The sequence below is a fragment of the Thamnophis sirtalis genome, unplaced genomic scaffold, assembly GCF_051295495.1.
Source record: "Thamnophis sirtalis isolate CommonGarterSnake01/CBP01778 unplaced genomic scaffold, rThaSir2_p1.2 scaffold_12, whole genome shotgun sequence".
NCBI classification, from domain to species: Eukaryota; Metazoa; Chordata; class Lepidosauria; order Squamata; family Natricidae; genus Thamnophis; species Thamnophis sirtalis.
Window position 1 is genome coordinate 24,676,379 of NW_028261392.1, and position 21,042 is coordinate 24,697,420.

The window sequence follows — 21,042 nt, forward strand, 5'->3', positions numbered from 1 at the left end:
ACTGATAGCGATTGATTTTAAAAAAGCAAAGTGTCTTCAGTCTTAGCCATAAGGGCATTCAGCTTCTTCAAACTGTGTGATAGCGTGGAGCAAGCAAGCTGGTCCTGGGAGCAAAGATCTGAAAAAAGAAATGCTTGCATTTCATATGAATTACTCTCCAATAGTATATCTATTTTTCATGAGCCAAATCTACATCTATTGAGGTCTAATATATTGGTTTAGAATCAGTGTATTGTCTCTATCTTCCTTCCTTATTTATTAAGATGGTGGTAAGTGAAGATAGTTTAGGTGGATTTGCTTAGGAAGGCAGTTCAGAAGTTAGAAATCCATTCAGCAGAAATAGCCAAGTCAGGGACAGTGGCTGACTATTTAAAAGAAATTTTAAATTTTAGAACGAGCCAACATGATGTCTGCTTAGGTCCAGAATATTAAGCACATGACAAGAGAACCATGTCCTTTAGACATCTGTAATGGTGCATTTAGTGTACAAAACAAAGAAAATATTGTTATTTTTTTATTTTTCTAGTGCTTTTAAATAAATAATAGAAAGATAAAAATAAAACAAAAGCATAATAAAGATACATATACACTCTCAAAGAAAAAAAACACATTGAAAGTGCTTTTTAAAACACTTGAAAAATACAAAAACCATCATTTTAACAGTAAATAATTACAACTATATATGTTATATTTTGCAGTCACAAATTGCAAAATGTACGTTGCACGTTGTCATCATCTGACGTATTGTGACTTCCCCCCCTTTGCTAAACGAGTTGGGCGTGGCCAGTGCGTGACGCAGTTTGACACCCCTGGTATATATTCTCTCTTTTGTCTTTTCTTTTAAAATTGATAGATAAAGAAGGATCCCAGGTCTCCATCAGTTGGGTTTTGCTGAGTGTTTTCCTTGGCACTATGGCGATGCTGTGCAAAGAACAAGGAGTTACAATACTGGTAATTTTAAGATTTTTTGGCAACTCAGTTCAGCGGTAACTAGAGTGTTGTACACAAAGACACATTTCTTGTATTTCCACTGTCAGAAAAATAAATTCTATATATTGTCTATATATTAAAGAAATGGTCAAGGAGACTATGATCAACAAATCTTATTTCTCTCATCCACATTCCTCAGGATTTCTTACCATTTCAGCAACTTCCTTTTGCTCTGAAATTTTTTGAAAGGTGCATTGCTGCTTCCCCTTATTTATTATTATCCTTGCTGTCATGAGTGACCAGACACTGCACTAAGCCATAATTTGATTTAATCATGGTCTGGCTATATTGACAAAGATTTGGGTTTTCTGGAAAATTGTGGACATTTTCAAGTGCAAATTAATTTGATTCAAGAAAGTCCATTCGTCTCATTATCTGTACCTTGCAGAAAGAAATATTTGGGTTGCATGATTTGAAGTGGAAAAAAAATAGTTTAAGCCTATTTTATGAGATTTGAACAGTGTATGTCAAAAAAAGGTAAAAGCTTTGATACGTGGAGAAAAAATGTTTTTTCCTAGGATGATGAACATTAAATTGTAAAACATCATGTAACCTAGAAAGTACCAAACTTGCATTGGTAAGAAATATATCTCTGCACCTATATCTCTGTTATCCATATCAGTATGCTGTAGTATAAACAATGATTTATAAATCACAAATGACTGGATTTGTCTATATCAGTTTTATATGTGTATGTGTGTGCGTATTAGTCTTCCATTATTTAATGTTTTCTAATAACACCGGGATCAATTTCCAGATAGATCCAAAATTCAAAATCAGCAATTTACTGGTTAATCCAAGGCATTCACATTTTGCTGTAGTTCAGATGATCTATTCAAAGCATTATGGATTTATTGTATATTTTAATCAATTTAAAATAGCAACTCTATGCAGCTAAGATAGAGTTTAAAAAACACACAATATAAAATAACAATATAATAAACGCACAATGGCAACTGAGCACAACACCAATCCACAGTAAATCAGCATCACCTCATGGGCTCAACTAACCTCCTGACCCCCATTGCTAAATAATTTACTAATGGTGACGCTATAGACTTTTTAAAGAGAGTGAAGGCTTTTTATGTGACAGCAGTCAGGCCTTTTAGATTATCTGCAGATTTGGGAAATTGTCATGTGTTTATCCAAATTTAGATTAAACTAGGGTCAAACTCTTTTGCTAACCAATTGAAATAAACCACACTTGCACAGGTTCTGTATGGAACTGGCTTTTCCTCCAAAGTAAAATTGTAAACAGAAATATGTTTGAGATTTGTTAAATGCCTCAAGACAAATGTATAAGATGATTTTCCTGCAAAATGGGGAATATACCTATATTATGTAGCACAGCTCAGAGTTTTTAGAGTCATAAATAGAGTTTAATTGGATTATCAGCTATGTTGCGAGCCCTTAATACTGAAAAAAAGAGATTCTTCCTGAATATCAGTTTCAATTTGCTACACAAGTTGTGGGTTTTTATTTACCACTTTCTCTTTATGTTCAACATCTCATAATTAAGACTACAGTTCTCTCCTGTGTCATCTGAAAGTAAGTCCCACTAAATTCAACAGGACATTGTTGATTATAGATAGATGGATTCGACTTTTTGGGGGGACAATTTTATACTGCTGAGAATAAGGCTACATATTTACCCAATGCTAAACACCAGTAAATAAAATTGATTTTATTTTTGGATAATCTCACGCACAGAGACACACAAGCATACAAATAATTTAAATCATAAAACATAATTTCTATTATTTTGGAGAATGTTTATCAAAAATGTTTACCAGAAAAATGGTTAATAAATGTACTCTGAAATATTCATAAATAAGAAATACTGTATATTTCAAAAGTTCCATTCTTTGTCCAGATTTTCTTTTTATCCCTAGTTTTATATTTTCTCATACAGAGAGAGAGAGAGAGAGAGATTCTTTCTCTCTTTCTTATTACTTGGTTCTCTTTGTATTTTTAGGGTTTAAATGCTCTGTTTGATGCTGTCGTGATCAACAGGCTCAATATTTTGGAAGTTGTTTTGAAGATACTTCATAAGGACAAGTCAGTAGAGGTAAGTCCCTTTGTTTTTAGATTGAATAAGGTATTGTGTGAGATACAGGTAGTCCTTGAGTTATGACCATAGTAGACTCTGCCCATTAGGGTCAGAAGTCAGGACAGTGCTTCTCACCCCTTGGTGGCTTGTATGCAAACACACAAATGATTGCCTTGCCAGCAAGAAGCTATGGGGAAGGAAAATGTTGGGCAATCCTGCTTTTCTGTAAGAGATGACCAGGTCGAGCCCAAGAGAGGGGTCAAGCAAGACATTTGTGCCCATAAGCAATTCTAATTCTAGCCCATCTTGAATTCCATTGACCCTCATCTATCCATTTGCTTCCATAATTAGTAGTTTAGATTTTGGTAGAGAATGTTAGCATGTAATAAATATCTCTCTCTCCCTCCCTCCCTCCCTCTCCCTCTCCCTCCCTCTCTCTCCTACCCTTCCTCCCTCCTCCCCCTCTCTCTCAAAAAGCCATCATGTTAAAACTAGAATATTAATAAACTAATAAAATAATATTAGTTTAGATTTTGGTAGAGAATGTTAGCATGTAATAAATATCTCTCTCTCCCTCCCTCCCTCCCTCCCTCCCTCTCCCTCTCCCTCCCTCTCTCTCCTACCCTTCCTCCCTCCTCCTCCTCCTCTCTCTCAAAAAGCCATCATGTTAAAACTAGAATATTACAAAATGCTGTTCAACTAAGTTACTTAAGTCTGTTGCCTATCCTAATCTTGCTTTTAGCACATGGTTTCCATTTATTTCAGTGGAGTTTACCTCCAAATAAAATGATAGTTGGAATCAGAATGTTAAATTTAGGAATAGAATGCATACACCAATGCCCAGAATAGATTTCTTTGGATATTTCATTATAGCTGAGAAGTTTCTGCAAGTAATGATATTAAAAGTACCTGTTCAGTCAGGCATGACATATAATGCAAGGAGCATGGTTTTCCATAAATGTGCACGTAGATTGGATATAAAGGTTCACAACTGAAATCCAAAACTTCTGGAAAGTAACAGTAGAGGAAGTCAGCGTAAGAGAGATTTATCTGCAAAAATTACTCTGTTGCTCCTGTGGGAATCATCAGATAGGTTTGTTTGTTTGTTTGTTTTCATCAAATTTCTACATTGCCATCTCACTTAAGTGACTTGTATTCTCACCAAGAGATTTGACAGCACTGCATATTTTATTTTACCTCACACTTCAATCATATTGCATGATCAATAGGGGGCAAGTTTAATAAACAGTTTTTTAAAAAATTAAACATTATATATGGCTGAATGTTTTTAAAAAACAACAAATAAAGTATCATATCAAAGCTTTAATGTGACATCTGTCCACAGCTTTTGAAACCTGACTGTTAACTGTAATATTGGCTTTCTTCCTTGTTTAATTTGTTTTCTCAGTTATCAAACACAGTGAATAGTAGTATCAGATAACTGCCAGATGTCATAAAGGATTGCATGTCATCTAACAAATTCAAAATATTATAAAATGCTATTAATGTCAAATACTAAACACTATTAATATTCTCTGTCAAATAATTTTTTAAAAAAAATTAAATACCATTCCAGGCTACTATTGAATTCTGTTACATGACAACTACAAATATTTTTAATATCTAGCAAAAGTGTAAAAATATACTTTTTTCAAATTATGAACAGTTAAAGCAATGGCAATACTATATAGAGTTTGTATACATTCACATTGACATATCTGAAATAAGTGTATTGATACATATAGAAGGTAATGTTAAATAATTATTTTAAAAACCTTTAGCAAGCTAACAAATATTTCCACCAAATTTCCTTCCAAATGTCTTCTCTGTTGATTTCAATGAAAGTGGAAGTTTTTATTTTGTTATTAAGCTTGTGAAAGCATTGAAATGTATAGAATTTTCTTAAGTTTTCCTATTGTGGTACAGTACTATAAAACAGAATGCTTGTTTTTAATGACATTTTATACTATCCAACAATCATGCCAGTGCTTAAATGTACAGATCAATAAAATCAAATGACCCCAACATAAATTCAATCAGCAAGTAACACCGACGTGGATGTTTCTACAATGAGGAACTGTATTTCAATATCTTTTATAGCAAAATATACCATGATAGATGCTTCCCAAACTTCGTTATTCTTATACAGCTATGGAAATTAATTTGGGCCATGATCCAAAACATTTATGCCTCTAGCTTTCTGGAAAGCACTTAAACCATGATTTGTCCAAAAACCTTGGGGATCCCATGGGGAGCATGCAAGATGTTGTTATTATATCTTTGATCCTGACCTGTTCAAGGTTGACTCATCCTTCCATCCTTCCGAGGTCAGTAAAATGAGGACTCAGATTGCTGGGGAAAAATATGCTGACATTTGTAAACCACTCAGAGAGAGCTGTGAAGCACTGTGAAATCATATATAAGTCTAAGTGCTATTGCTATTCTCCCACAGTCTTGATTGCTTTAATGGCTGTTACAATTGTTTTTAACGAGAGCTAGTTAACTTTTCTCATTCTTACCCAGTCTATGCATACTTACCTGCTCTGTTTCTATTTTTAAGAGTAAAAAGCAGTTAACAACTTAGATTTCTTTTCTTTTTTAATAATTATCATTTCTCTTTTCTTCATAGAGCCTAGTGGTGTTTAGAAAAGGACTTCTTTTCAGAATTACTTTTTTGTTATCTGGAGGAGCCACTGTTCTATATGCCCGCTGGCAAATTATGGGCACAGGGCCCCCAGCATTTACAGAAGTGGATAACCCAGCTTCATTTGCAACCAGTCCGTTTGTAAGGGTAAGTGGGAAAATAGGGGGTTTTGCCAACATTAATGATTGTTCAAAAGATCAGACAGCAGCAATGTGAATGCTGTATAAATTGAGTTCCCTGTTCAAGTCCATCCATGCCAATAATAGTTTGGGGAAAAATATGTCTACCAGAGGTAGCTGATCAAAATAGACAATAATGAGGCTGGGTGGATCAGGATCTCATGTGGTTGTATAAGTTCATATCAGGGCCAACAGGGAGGAAGGGTTAGAATCTAAGAAATGAAAACAGAGATGACTTCTCCCACATTGAAACTGTGCCTCTTTTAATAGCATATACACAAGGGGCTTGTATCCAGTTGCGTGATCACTACAACCATCTTGAATTTTAAACTTTCCATGGTGGCCTGTGATTCACACATACATTATACATTATTTCTCAAGGAAGTGAAATCATCTTGACCTGCAAGGTCATTCTGTTCACACCGAGATAACATTATGTTACTTACATTCAGTGGTGGGATTCAAATAATTTAACAACCGGTTCTCTGCCCTAATGACCGGCTGGGTAGGCGTGGCTCAGTGGTCATGTGACTAGGTGGCCGTGGCCAACTCAACATCAGTCACGTCTATGGGCACTTCACATTAGCTGTTACAATATACTAAGGGTTAACCGGAGAGAGAGTTTCTGTAAGCAGGGCAATGAAGATTAGCCTAGAAACAACACCAGAATGTTTCCTTCCCACCTTCTTTACAGAATTAACCCTGTAAAGTGGGACAAAAACAAAATGAGATTTCTTCCAACAGCCAGTTCTCTGGACTACTTAGAAAGTTAAAGAATAGGTGTGAACTGGCTGAATTACATTTCACCACCAGGTTGAGTCTCTGTGAAGTTTCTTTGGTTTGATTCGGTTTAATTAGCTGGAAAGTTTTCCTTGAAATTCAGATTCATTCGTGAAATGTTGATTCCCTTCCCTGTTTTTGATATTCCCACGAGCTGTTATATATGTACATATATTTTTCCCTTTCATTGACAGGCTGTGAATTATAATTACTACTACTCTCTGAATGCTTGGCTGTTGCTATGTCCCTGGTGGCTGTGTTTTGATTGGTCAATGGGCTGCGTGCCCCTTATTAAATCAGTCAGTGACTGGAGAATAATTGCTCTGGTGCTTCTTTGGCTGTGCCTGATTCTGCTGGCGTGCCAAGCTTTGGGTTCAAAAGATGGCCAGAAAAGAAGGTAAATTTGGGTCAACGTGTTGGTAAGACATTATTGCACGACATTTAGCACCACTTTTCTTCGTGGAATTAGTGGAATCAATATCACTTAGCAAATACAGTGCCAATAAATATTTATAGCAGTACTTTCCTAATTTGGGGCCCATCTTCATTACTACTGGCCATGGGGAGGAAAACCTGAAGGGGAAAGTGACTGCTTTATCTTCCTCCTGAAGGACATTTTGAGCTCCTTAACTCTGTAGGAGGTAAAAATAATAATTTGTGCTCAGAATAACGTATAATAGATCTGTGATGTTTTTCAGCACTGTTTCTCTGGCAAAAGAAAAAAATAAGAAGCTGAAAAAAGAATTATTTACATTGGTTGTGTTAGTTTTAAATGGAATTTTGCCCCAGGATGATTACTCTTTTGTTGGTAAACAGATCCAGGGAAAATAATGGGAAAACATCTTGTCATTTTTAAACAAATGAAAGGTGCTTGACAGAATTGAATTCTTAAGGTACACTTCTGTGCTGATTAGATAATCAGCAATAATTCTCTCATCTGCAATTGTTTTAATTGACAAAAGGGACTGGGTTCAAATTAGACCTATTCTGTGCACACCTGCTTTGATTGAGATTGCAATTTTTTAAAAACAAGAATTAGTTTTAAAATAATAATTTTACTTGCATCACAGTTCTTGAACTGTTCACTGCACATTACGTGCATTATTGTATAGTCCCATAACTTGCAAGGAAGGATTGTCCTGATAATGCAATTGAATGAAAGGGAAGTGGGAGAATTTGCTGGGAAGAAATTGAAAACTTTCTTTCTATGAATTTTTGTGAGATTATTTATGGTACACTGTGAGTCCCATTTGAAGCCAGTCACCCTGTCTCTGTGCCAAAACCTCCACTACTCCATCCAACATTTTTTAGGAGAGACCCATTTCTACAGAATGTTTTTCAATAGGCAATTGAAAAGACCAGGAGACCAGAGAATAAATATCTAGTTTATTTATCTTAACACCAGGGGTGGGTTGCTGCTGGCGTTACTGCCGGTTCACTTCACTTGAGCGTGTGCGCACTGCACATTGCTTGTGCATGCGCAGTTGCCTGTTAATTGTTCTGTGCATGTGCAGAACATTATAAAATGAGTAAAAAACCGAACGGGGAACCAGTTTGGGGGCATGGCCAGCCAGCCAGCCCTACCAGTTTGGCGACCCAGTCCCAATATCCACTACCGATTCGTCTGAATCGGTGCGAACCGGTAGCAACCCACCTCTGCTTAACACCCATCTATCCCTCCACATACATGCATACTTTCTGTTCTGCAGATTTTTACTCTACACACCTTAGATTTTTTTTTTCTATATTACCCTTGGATGTTTACATTTTCCTTGATACTGATATTTTTCTCAGCCATCAAAATGTGTTTTGTTCTGGATATGCAGTGTGTTCCTGGATAATATCTAGGACTGGTCTTTAATATCCCTGAAACGTTAAAAGGAAATAGCTAGATTTAGGCCATTGATCTGTTGTGTCTATGCATTGATATGGGGGGGGGGAACCAAAACAGAGAGCCACAGTCCATGAAAACAAAGAATAATGAAAAAGACCTTGTAATAAACCTGTGAAACTCATAATTAAATAGCAGTCAGCTTTTACAGCTCTTCTACAGAGATAATAATTTCTTCAGAATAAAGAGGATAGTTTCGACAGAATTATTAGATTGAATCATTTGTTTCTAAATGGATGCAATCCTTTAATAATGGAAGTTAAGGACTGTGCTGAGAAGCCTATATGATTCCCCCCCCCCCCATGTTGATTCTTTCTGGGGAATGGAAACTTAGACAAATGGCAATATGCATTTAGTGCAGTGGTGGGTTCTGGATCCCGTTCCAACCGGTACAGTTGGAATGGGCCCGGTGTTGTCTACATGGACACGCGCAGCGCACACGCACACATGCCCAGAACGCGCACAGATCTTACTGCCTCTGCGACCTCTGCGACACTCCATCTGCTCAGCGGAGCATTGTGCAGGCACTGTATGCACCGTGCGCAGAAGCGACAAAGACTTAAAAGACCGGTGAGGAGCGTGGGCCCTCCGGAGCACTGCACCGGAACGGTATCCAGTGCTCCAGACAGGCTCCGGTATGCTCGTACCAGGGCGTACCGCCTGCAACCCACCACTGGTTTAGTGGCATGACACAAAGCTTGTTGTTAGGAACTGATGTCCTTATGTTTGACTGTAGTACAGGGGTGTCAAATTGGATTTCTTCAAGGGCCAGATCAGCATTGTAGTTCTCCTCTGCAGGCCGGGGTGGGGAGAAATGAGACAGACACCTCCTGCAGCTCCCTGCTTGTGAAAATGGGATATGGGAGGGCCACGTGCAACCCCCGCATGGCCTGTTTTTGGCCAGCAAAGTTCTGCAAGTTTTGCAAGCAAAAATTTGATGCCCTGTTTTGTCTGCCAGAGGTACAGCAGGCCAGTCCTTTGCTATTTCCATGCCGGCTTCGCACGCCAGATTTAACCACTCCACGGGACGGATCTGGTCCACGGGCCTTGAGTTTGACACCCCTGCAGTAGTACATTAGCTGTGTATGTTTTGTCATCACTTGCTCCCTACGTCGTCCCCGTGGACCCATAGGGAAAGAATGGAAAGGAGTCAGACAGTCATGGATTTTTGATGTTACTGAACCCCACAGAAGGACAGGGGATAGCAGAGCTCCCTGGCGACGTATGGCTGGATGCTTAAAGATCTCATTCCAAATCTAAATTGAATTTCTTGCATCATATATATATTGTAGTAAGAGTTTTATTCCATGTTGTAAAATATTTTTTTCCCCTCTGCATTTCAGAATCCTTACCCTGGGATTGGGATTTCTCATCATTCCTTTTCTTCCTGCAAGTAACCTATTTTTTAGAGTTGGGTTTGTTGTTGCTGAGAGGGTCACCTATCTCCCCAGTATTGGTTACTGCATATTGATTACATATGGATTTTGTCTGTTGTGTAAACAAGCTAAGAATAAGGTACAAGCAACATTATCCTAATGGTGGGCAAAAAAATGGAAAAGAGATTTAAAGGCTGAGATTTCTAATAAGTGTCTTCTTTCTCAAGAAATTGTTGGTTGCTGCTCTGCTGGGCCTCTTACTGATAAATGTGTGGCGTTGCATCATCCGTAGTAACCAATGGAGATCAGAGGAGCAGCTCTTTAGAAGTGCTTTGTCTGTCTGTCCACTGAATGCCAAGGTAAGCATTTGCGTTTTCTAAAAATAATAATTCCTATTGTTCCATTATGGTAAATAATTATCATTTCTGGTATTTTCTTGCCCAATCACTTTAGGATTATTCTCTATCATATCAGCAGTAACTAAAGTAGCACCTGAACATTTTAATGAAGGCATTTATTCCTATTGATTTGTTTTAGCTCAATTGTTTTCTGTATACATTTTTTATTATTTCATTTCCTAATTAACAAACAGGACTCTAGGGAGTAAAATCCTATAAAAGGTCACATTAAAACCATTTTTTATAATAAGTGAGCAATGTTTCAAGTCCTATTTAGTGGTACAGTTGCTGTGTTAGTGATAGCCAATAAGAATACTGTGTTTCCCTGAAAATAAGGCAGGGCCTTATTTTCTTTTAACCCACAAAATAAGCACTTGGCCTTATTTTCGGGGAGGTCTTATTATTTTTGAAGTGCAGAAGGCAGCGAGCTTGGTCACCTCACGGCTGCTGCAGTGTTGCAATATTTTGGGGAGGGCTTATTTTCAGGGGAGGGCTTATTTTAGCGCATGCACTCAAAAGCCCAATTGGGCTTATCCAGGGAGGTCTTATTTTCAGGGAAACAGGGTAGTGTCATATTTCTGGAATAGAAAAACAAGAACATCTTCATTGTGTGCTTTAGAGAGGGTGTCACATCCAATTTTATTGGTTGGATACAGGCACACTAATTAACACAGTCTTGATTTCTGAAATGCCATGGGCATCTTGCCTGAATTAAAGCTTTGCCTTCAGGCCTCAAATTATTTTTGCTTCTCCATCACTAGATTTAATTTGAATATTGTTGATGTTTGAATGTGGTTAAAAAATGATGAGGATTATATGATCTTTTGTGATACAGTGGTGTGGGACACACAGTCACAAGCTGGATAGCATTTTTTAAGCATAATAAATCCAGTGAACAAATGGCTTTGGGGCGTACATATCCCTTATTGTGTAGACCAACAACTTCAAACGCTTTTATACACTTTTCGATCTGGATGTTTGAAGGGTCCATGAATAAATTATACTACTTTGCTTCTAAGCTTAATAATTATTAAGCTAGTATCCTCAAGAGGGAATGGGTGTTGAAGATTTTGTTTACTTACGAGCACAAGATGGTTGCAAATAACTCAGTTTTTGTGTTATTTGTACGGAGGTTTTCTGCATTATTAAAAGCAACTGGATGCTGTTAATAAAGCTATTAATAATATATTGTATTCACTGGGCACAGATGTTACATGATCTTCATCCTACTCTCATTACAGTGGCTTATGTCTAAAATGTGAGCAGCGGAACTATTGCTATTCTTTCTTACGTCTTCCTCTAGAACAGTGGGTCTCAACCTTCCTAATGCCGCGACCCTTTAATACAGTTCCTCTTGTTGTGGTGACCCCCAACCATAAAATTATTTTATGTTTTCTGTATTTTTTCAAAAATATGTGTTTTCCGATGGTCTTAGGCGACCCCTGTGAAAGGGTCGTTCGACTCCCAAAGGGGTCCCGACCCACAAGTTGAGAACCACTGCTCTAGTATATGTCAAAAGGCAGGTTAATGAGAGAAAATCTGGAATATAAGCTTCAATATGAAGAAAATGTGATATTGTAAATCAAATCAAAATAGAAATAAGTCTTTTAATTCTATAAAGAGCTAGTATTCTGCTTAGATTGTTACATCCAACAATAAATGTTCCCCTTAATGTTCTGTAGGGATACAGGCTTATATTAGTAATTATAATAAATATTTATAGTAAACGGCAGAGGTGGGTTCCTACCAGTTCGCAAGAACCGGTTCGTCAAATCTACCGAACTGGTTAGAAGAGGTTCCACCAGTGGACCCGGAAAGCAGGCCACACCTACAGAAGAGGTTCCAAAAAATTTTGAAACCCACCACTGACACACACACACACACACACACACACACACACACACACACACACACACACACAGACTCACATAGAGAGAGAAAGAGAAAGAAAAGAAGAAAGAAAGAAATAAAAAAGTGAGAGAGAGATGAAAGAAAAAAAGGAAGAAGGGACAGAGAGACAAAAGGAAGGAAAGAGAGAGAGAGAAAAAAAACACATGGCCAGCAAGCCACTCCCACCATGTCACATGGCCGACAAGCCACTCCCACAAAGGAGGCCACACCCACAGAGTAGGTTCGAATTTTTTTTGAAATCCACCACTGGTAAACGGCATTTGTTTTTTAATATTTCCTGAAACAGGGGACCCATTTTCAATTTAATTTGGAGTACAGTTCCCACCAAGACAAAATGTGAAAATATATTGACTGTATAATTATATTCTAACACACAGCTGAACTTAACCTTTTAACATTTTTGTTGCAGAAAGCAATCTATTATAGTCATAGAACTTGTATATGTAACTCCTAATTTTGTTTTCTTAATTACAAAGGTTGTAATTCTTAGATTTAATTTTGAAATCTTTGAATCTTTGAAATATTTATTTTTGAAATATTTATTTTTGAGATTGACTGCATGAGAAAGGCAATTATAGAACCAACTGAAAATATAGTAAATTTAAATCTGACATAAACATCACAGACAATTGCCAATATCAGCATCAATTTGATTTTCATTTGGGAATTACGACTTAGATATGTAATTAAAATGCAGTCTTAGTCACTTTTTGAATAGCATTTCCATTATCAAAGAACAGGTTCCGTAATCAAACCAATTAACCATTGAGAATATTTTTTTCATTTTCCAACAAATTGCAGCATGGATATCTGATAGAAAAATATCTTTCAGCTTTCAAATAAGCTAGAATTCTGCAGAACCTTAACTAGCTTGGAAACTAGGATGCATACAGTTGTGGCATTTCTCCAGGAGTTGTCCACCTGGGGTTCATGAATGTTTTGATAAGGATTTATGACCATTGAAAGTGGTGGTGATGAGGATAAGTTCTAAGTCCCATTAAGTGTTCCTGACATATGAATGGTGACCAGAGCCTTTACATTTAAAGCTAAGAGAGAGCTCTTTCAATATTCTCTCTTTTTTTTCCCCTTCGACTCTTGTTTTATCAAAAACAATAACATCTGTCTCTTACACAATCATCGATAGTTATACCAAGTATCATGTTAAAATACATGAATAAAAAATGCAATCTATTTAAATTGTTATAATTGTCCCGATCAAATTTCTATAAACCAAAAGTCCTATTCGTTGAAAGAAAATTACTGTCTAGAATGATACGATTCTGACTTTTGCTTTCAGGTCCATTATAATGTTGGCAAAAATTTGGCTGATAATGGCAATCAAAGTGCTGCAATCAGCTACTACAGAGAGGCTGTAAGGTATGGATGATTTGGAGTCTGTGTGTTTTTTTAATTGTTGGTTTGTTTAAAAAAATCAGAAAGCAGATACAGGGTAAGAACTTGACCATCAGAAAGATCATCACCTGTGATAATAGAATATTGCGGATGTATTAAGTAAATACATTCTAAGCTGTGTTTGTTTTAACAATGCATTGTTAAATGAACCATTGTAGTTTAGTACAGACAAAGCTAAACAATGTATCTTGTAACAGTGGCTGGGATTTTATAGTGCATTAAGGTAAAACTAGTTTGATAAAAAAATAAAAATAAAAGTGGCTTATCAGAATATTTAAACTAACCCAGTGATTTAAAAATATTGGTGATGTGGTCCAGGAAAAATATTTTTATAAAATATTAATTGTATTAACTGGATAAAAGTACATATCTGTAAAATTTGAAGACACATTTGAACGTTGACACCACCTCTTATTACTAGAATGTTTACTACCATATGGATAGCAGATTGCAGGGCAATTGTGTGCTGTAAATGACATACAGATTCAGCATTATTGTAAACAGCATAGAAAATGTTGGTTATTCTCTTTTGATTTGCCATTACAAAATTGAATTATGGACATATGAAATAAATGAGTTGCCTTTAAAATAAAAAATCAAATAATGAGGAAGTTCAGTTCCAGACTTTAATTAATGGTGAAGCTACACTTTCTGGTATTGTCCTTAATACAGATTGTCCTCAATTTATGACTACAATTGGAGCTAGGGTTTCTCTCACTAAGCAAGGTGCTTGTTAAATCAGTCAGGCCTGATTTTACAACCTTTTTTTACCTCAGATGTTAGGTGACTCATTGCAGTTGTTAAACGAATCAGTCATCCCCCCCATTGACTTTGTCAGAAGCCAATAGGGAAAGTTGCAAATGGCAGTCATACAGCTCTGCAACCATCATAACTGATGCAATTGTCAAGGTTTTAAATTTTGATCATGTGACCATGGGGATGCTGACAAGGTTATAAGTACAATGAGTAGTTTGCAACCTTAAAGGCTGCTAAACGAACGGTCGTAAGTCGAGGGCTACCTGTACAACAGGTAGTGAGCAATAAAGCATTGATGATGAAAGCCAGGCTACAAAAATGCATGTACACAGAAACAATTGCATTTGATGCTCATTTTGGAGACTTTTCCTGCCTATCTAACTTGTTTCATTTTGATTTGGGGTGGAGGTGTTCAGTAGTCCAGTCCTGAGTGGGGTTGTGTGGGCAGTTTAATACATATTTGAGGTGTTATTACATGCCTACATCTGTCTCCAATTGATATAAAAATGACAGTGGAAGAGAAGAATTGTGGCTGCGTAGACAGATAAAATTAGGAGAGCTGGCTCCTTTGACTGAATCATTCTTGAATTGGTTTTTGTCTTTTCAATCCCAGATTGAATCCTAAATACGTACACGCTATGAACAACTTGGGAAATATCTTGAAAGAAAAAAATGAACTTCATGAAGCTGAAGAACTTCTCTCACTAGCTGTTCAAATACAGTATGTTTTAAATGCCAAGCTGTAGGGCACCAACATATTGTGGTATTATCTGGATGTTGTCTTAGTTAATCTTCTGGAATATACTCTGTGATGCAGTTATGTGTAAAGTGTTTCATTAGAGGAAACTCTAGAACATTCCTTCTCCAGATTACACAATGCTGTCTTTTTCAGGATGTTTTTCATAAATGGTCTATGATGTATATATACATGGTCTAGACTCCAAAAGTCTGGTTGAGATAAGAGAAGATTCCAGAATTTCCCAGAAATTTGGCCTTGAAGGGTGTGGAAATAGTACCGTTTCTACAAAATGGGGCTATATTAATTCTTGTCATATACTTTGGGGATCAGTGCCATTAGCTACTGGTTTGCTTCTTTGGCATAAGGAGGATTTAGACTGAAGGACCATCCCCTCTGTGTTCAGATGCCCTTCTTTAAGTCCCGCCAAGAGAACTTAGCTTAATTCAAACACAGAACAAGGATTCTCTGACCTTGATCTTAGCCAAAAGGCCGAGAAGCAATGAGAACAAAGATTCTCTGTAATTATTTATGGATTATAGAATATGTTTCCCTTCTCTTTAGCTATAGGACAGTGATGGCAAACCTTTTCAGCACCGAGTGCCCAAAACGGAACACCCATGCACATGCGCACACTGGAGCACTGGAAACCCGAAGCCCAGTTGGCTGGTGTGCATTCCCACTCTGGCCAGCTGGTCTTCGCGCATGCCGGCGCATCAGCTAGGGGGTGGTCTTTGGGTTTCCAGCACTCCAGCAAGCACGAAGACCAGCTGGCCGCGCACCACAAACCAGAAGAGCAGCTGGCGATGGCACATGTGCCCATAGAGAAGGCTCTGTGTGCCATCTCTGGCACACGTGCCATAGGTTCGCCATCACAGTTGTAGGGTAATTATATTCAGCCTGGCTTTAAGTGCATTTTGTCTATTTCTTGTATTTAAATTATTATTCTTTCCCCCCCCCCACTCCCTTGTCCTTAATGTAGTATGTTATTACATTATTGTTTTGTTTTAAAAAAATACTTAAATTGCTTTACAGTTTTAAATTTAGATTGCATTTTTAATTTTATAAATAAGTAAGGGGCATCAAAGCTGTACTTGTACTTGATATGCTAAAATGTTCACAACTCTCTTTGCCTAGGCCTGATTTTGCAGCAGCATGGATGAATTTAGGGATAGTGCAGAATAGCTTAAGAAGGTATGAAGAAGCAGAGAAAAGCTACTGGACTGCAATTAGACACAGGAAAAAATACCCAGATTGTTACTATAATCTAGGACGCTTAGTAAGTGTACTTATTTATCTTTCTGCTAATGATCCTAGATCAGCCTTTCTCAACCTTAGCAAGTTTAAGTTGTCTGGTCATCAACTCCCCAGAATTCCCCAGAAAGTAACACCTTGGAGTTGAAGTCCATACATCTTAAAGTCGCCATGGTTGAGAAATACTGTCCTAGATACATAAGATGCAGTGAGTTTTGAATGTTGATCAGTTGCTTATTAGAGAGTAACTTCTTGGTCTTTGGACTTGCTTAGAAAGACTCTTTAGGCTCTTTCACACACTGAAGTTGCAGTCTAAATTTTAATAGAGTGAATTATAATATAGGATTGCATCAGGGCAAATATAAACCAAACCTCACATTGAATCTTCTAGTGTCCCAGAAATGCTCAAGTAAAGACTCTTGTTTAGGAACTAAATGTTTCTTGTACTATATATACGTACAAGAATATACAATATGTAAAACTATATATTAAAGTGGTAAAAACTAGCAGCACACTGTGTCCTGTATCAGGGGTCCCCAACCCCTGGTCCATGGACTGGTACTGATCCGCGGCATGCCAGAAACCGGGCCGCGCAAACAAGCGAAGCCCTTCTGCAGGATGCAGGCAGCACACAAAACCACGTCCCTTCAAGTCCATGGAAAAACTTCTCTCCACGGAACCAATCACTGGTGCCTAAAAGGTTGGGGGCCTCTGACCTATATAATTACTGAACAGGGTTGGGTTCCTGCCAGTTCTAACCTCTTCTATAGAAGAGGTTCCACAAATCTACAGTGCCGTTTAGAACCGGTTCCAGCTCCCTCCCCCACCCATCCGCACATCATCAAGAGGAAGAGCAAGAGGAGGAATTCTGGGAGTTGAAGTCCACAAGTCTTAAAGCTGTCAAGTTTGAACACCCCTGGAAGTTTTTTCTAAAGAGTTAGGGGTGCAAGGGTCTTGTAACTTGACAGCTTTAAGACTTGCGTGCTTCAAATGGCAGAGTTTCTGAGCCAACATTTTGGTTGCTAAGCAAGAGCGTTGTTAAGTAAGTTTCACCACATTTTACAAGTTGGCCACGCCCACCCAGACACATGGCTGGCAAGCCACTCCCACCAAGTCACATGGCTGGCAAGCCACTCCCACAAAGCAGGCCACACCTACAGAAGAGGTTCTAAAAAAATTTGAAACCCACCACCGTTACTGAAGTACAGGTAGTCCTCGACTTACAACAGTTCATTTAGTGACCATTCAATGTTACAATGACATTGAAAAATGTAGGCTTATGACCACTTTTCAGTTACAACCTTTGCAGCATCCCCTTGGTCACATGATCAAAATTCAGATGCTTTGCAAGTGGTTCATTTTATGATGGTTGCAGGAGACAAGTGATCCTCTTTTGTGACCTTCTGACAAGCACAGTCATTGGGGAAGCGAGATTCACTTAACAACCAGGTGGTTAACTTAACCAGATACAGGGATTCACCTTTGTAGCATCCCTATGATCATATGGTCAAAATTCAGATGCTTGGCAGCTGGTTCATACTTATGACCGTTACTATGTCCCACGGTCATGTGGTCACCTTCTGCAACTTTTCAACAAGCAAAATAATAGGGAAGGTAGATTCATTTAACAACTATGTTATTAACTTACAATTTGCAATGATTCACTTAACAATTATGGCAAGAAAGTTGTAAAATGGACCCAAACCCACTTAACAAATGCCTCACTTAACATCAGACATTTTGGACTCAATTGTAGTCATAAGTCGAGGACTACCTGTAATTGAAGAATCTAAAAGTCTAGGGAGAAAAGGGCTAGAGGAGAGTATTAATTTAACAATAGCAGGGATAAATGCTCTTTAATAAAATTAGTATTTCTCCCAACTGCTCTTTTTGGCAGTCTTTTTTTTGGGGGGGGGGTTCAACTCTCCCCTATTATCACTCACCAAATTGGGATGAGAAGTAATTTTATTTCTTAACACTGTACCATCATGCCAAAGATTAGCACCAACTAGGGATTGCGAATGTCACAGTTTGAGATGTTATGCCACCACAAGATCTCTTGTTGCTGCACAAAACTCAACTTCTTCCACAAACCTGAAAATATGGGTTCTGGGAGCTTCTTGGGTTACAAAAAGCATACTTGTGGTTGTGGATTATAAACTATGGATAGATCATCCGTGTCCTATTCCTAAACCAACCTGAATATTTCAGACAGTAACTGGATAAATGTAAATAATAGGCAAATTTTGCCCAGCCCAGCACTTATTATTATTATTCTGGTGATTTTTGTTTGTGGTTTTGTTTGCTTGTTTGTTTTGCTTGCTTTGCATTCCAACATGTAAGACACCTAGATTGTATCAATTGGAAAAGCAATCAATTTCTGCAATCAATAAACATTAATCTTCCTTCTAAAACAAGACAAGCACAGAATGTTGGGCCGTTTGAATGTTTAAATCAGAATATGCAGCCTTTCTGGTTTAAGCGCGAAGGAGGTCCTTTGGGACATTCTCCCAATCACCGTGCTTTTAGAGAGGGCAGAAGCACTGACCCACAATATGGGCACTACCCTGGAAAGAGAGGCGGCTTCTTTAAAGAATTGCAGATGGGGGCTCTGTGAGATCCTGTGTACTCTGAAGCCCCTCTTAATGGTCAAGCCCAAAGCAGAACACAGCCCAAAGACTTACAGACTGGGGAGCTTTCTGTAGAGAATGGGGCAAATGCTCAGAAAATATGCAAACTCCTCCACCCGATACACAATTACGTGCAATTCTTAGTGTAATCCCCCCCCCCCCATTTGGCATTTATAAAAACACTTTTCTGGAATTATAGCTACTCACAGTGCAGATTTATTTGGTGTGCAGAGACTCTCATACAGTGGGACCTGAGCAAGGGTCCCTTTCCTTGGCTTGTTATCTCACAGCCAATTGTGTTACTTTCAGTATGCTGATCTAAATCGCCACATAGATGCATTGAATGCCTGGAGAAACGCTACGGTGTTGAAACCACAACATAGTTTGGCTTGGAACAACATGATTATATTGCTCGACAATACAGGTACAATCTGCTTTTTTTTGTTTCCAGAGTATTTTTTTTCTGCATCTTGTTTAGATCTCCAGCTCATTGTTTTAGGTTACATGATGTTGGGGCTTTAATTCTAAAATAGCAACTAGAATGTCACCAACCCAAGATTTTACAACTGCTGTAAAACAACATATCTCACAATCTGTACGTAAACTTGCCACTGTGCCAGAAGTGTGTCCTTAGAGATCAGTTTCCCATCAATGTCTTGTGTTCCAAAACACATTGGCAAGTAATGATTCAGTACTTGGAGGCAAATTTCAAAATTAAACAAGAAATAAATGTATTATTATATTCTAGTGTTTGGAATCATAACGGATGCAGAGGTTTCAGGCAAGCATCTTTTGAAAAGACTCACAATGTATTATGTCAGTTTTATTTCATGATGGATTGGATCTTTCAGTATCAAATTAATTGATTAAGAGTCCTAATTTGTTTAGCTTCAAACAAAATTCAATTAAAAAAGGAGGGAAAAAATCATTCTAGTAGCTGTCAATTTACTAACCAGCTAGAAAATCTTTCATTCTGCTGGTGGGTCATTCTATTCTTTTTTTCCAACAGACCCTCAGGATGCTGACAAAATCTTTTATTTCATGTTGGTGTTCTTCAGTTCATTTCTGTGTTTGATATGAATAGTTATTAATCTGGTTATATTCACATTCTAATCATGAAGTTGTTTTAAACGCATATAAATGCATAGTAGCTAAACATTTATTTTATATTTTACATCTAGAAAAAAATACCATGCAAATTTTAATGCTCTTCACTTGCAATTCATTTTTTTAATCATTTGATTTGTTCTTCATTGCTTTCTTTAAGGAAAATAGCTAAGCATCTTCTTTTGATTAAAAATAGCTATTCACCCTCATTCCATCTCATTCTCTCCTTTAATTTCTTCCTAGGGAACTTGGCACAAGCAGAAACAGTTGGAAGGGAAGCTTTGGAGTTAATACCGAATGATCATTCTCTTATGTTTTCGCTGGCAAATGTACTGGGGAAATCACAGAAATATAAGGTAAAGTGTTTTTCTAACCACAATTTGTAGATATATAACTCCTACAAATATTATTTCTCAATGATTCGAGGACTAAATATGTCCTCAGAAATGTGACTCAGTGAAAAGATTGCCAGTGGATTTAAGTTGGAAGCCAACACAGCAAAATACGTATTTGTACCCAGAGTTGGTTTTTTTCCGAAATCACAGGAGAAAGAAATCTTAAGAGAAAATGTAAGTCCTATCCAAATGTCCTTGCCTGGTTCCTAACAGCTGTTACCAGGTCAATTTCATTTTTTTCAATCTGACTAAACTGAAGCGCTATTTTTTTTTAATTAGGTGATAGAAATATACAAGCGTGAGTCTCTTCTAGAGAAATCCAAAATCCAGATACAAATATGTCTCAGTTATTACAATTAATTATTATATGAAAGAAGCTCAAACCACAAATATGAGGGTGGGCGGAAACTATTTTGTTCTTCAACAAATTTGTGAACTTGATGCTAATTTTTAGATAGTCTTTTGTAATAAAAGTAGCATCAAGTTCAAAAATTGTTTGAAATACAAGATAGTTTTTTCTTCCTACTTTATG

At 37.4% G+C, this 21,042-nt stretch overlaps 1 protein-coding gene across 2 annotated transcripts in view; it reads left to right on the forward strand.

The window, feature by feature from the left end:
* The window catches only part of TMTC4 (transmembrane O-mannosyltransferase targeting cadherins 4), an 83,105-nt gene that overhangs the window by 28,727 nt on the left and 33,336 nt on the right, over positions 1-21,042 (forward strand). For both annotated transcript variants that reach the window (XM_087726868.1, XM_014058826.2), the window contains exons 6-16: positions 854-951; positions 2,966-3,058; positions 5,670-5,831; positions 6,838-7,040; positions 9,878-10,049; positions 10,138-10,269; positions 13,517-13,596; positions 15,002-15,109; positions 16,262-16,403; positions 19,318-19,432; positions 20,359-20,471. In XM_087726868.1, the coding sequence (XP_087582994.1) occupies positions 854-951; positions 2,966-3,058; positions 5,670-5,831; positions 6,838-7,040; positions 9,878-10,049; positions 10,138-10,269; positions 13,517-13,596; positions 15,002-15,109; positions 16,262-16,403; positions 19,318-19,432; positions 20,359-20,471 (1,418 nt within the window). The remainder of the gene's footprint in view (positions 1-853; positions 952-2,965; positions 3,059-5,669; positions 5,832-6,837; positions 7,041-9,877; positions 10,050-10,137; positions 10,270-13,516; positions 13,597-15,001; positions 15,110-16,261; positions 16,404-19,317; positions 19,433-20,358; positions 20,472-21,042) is intronic.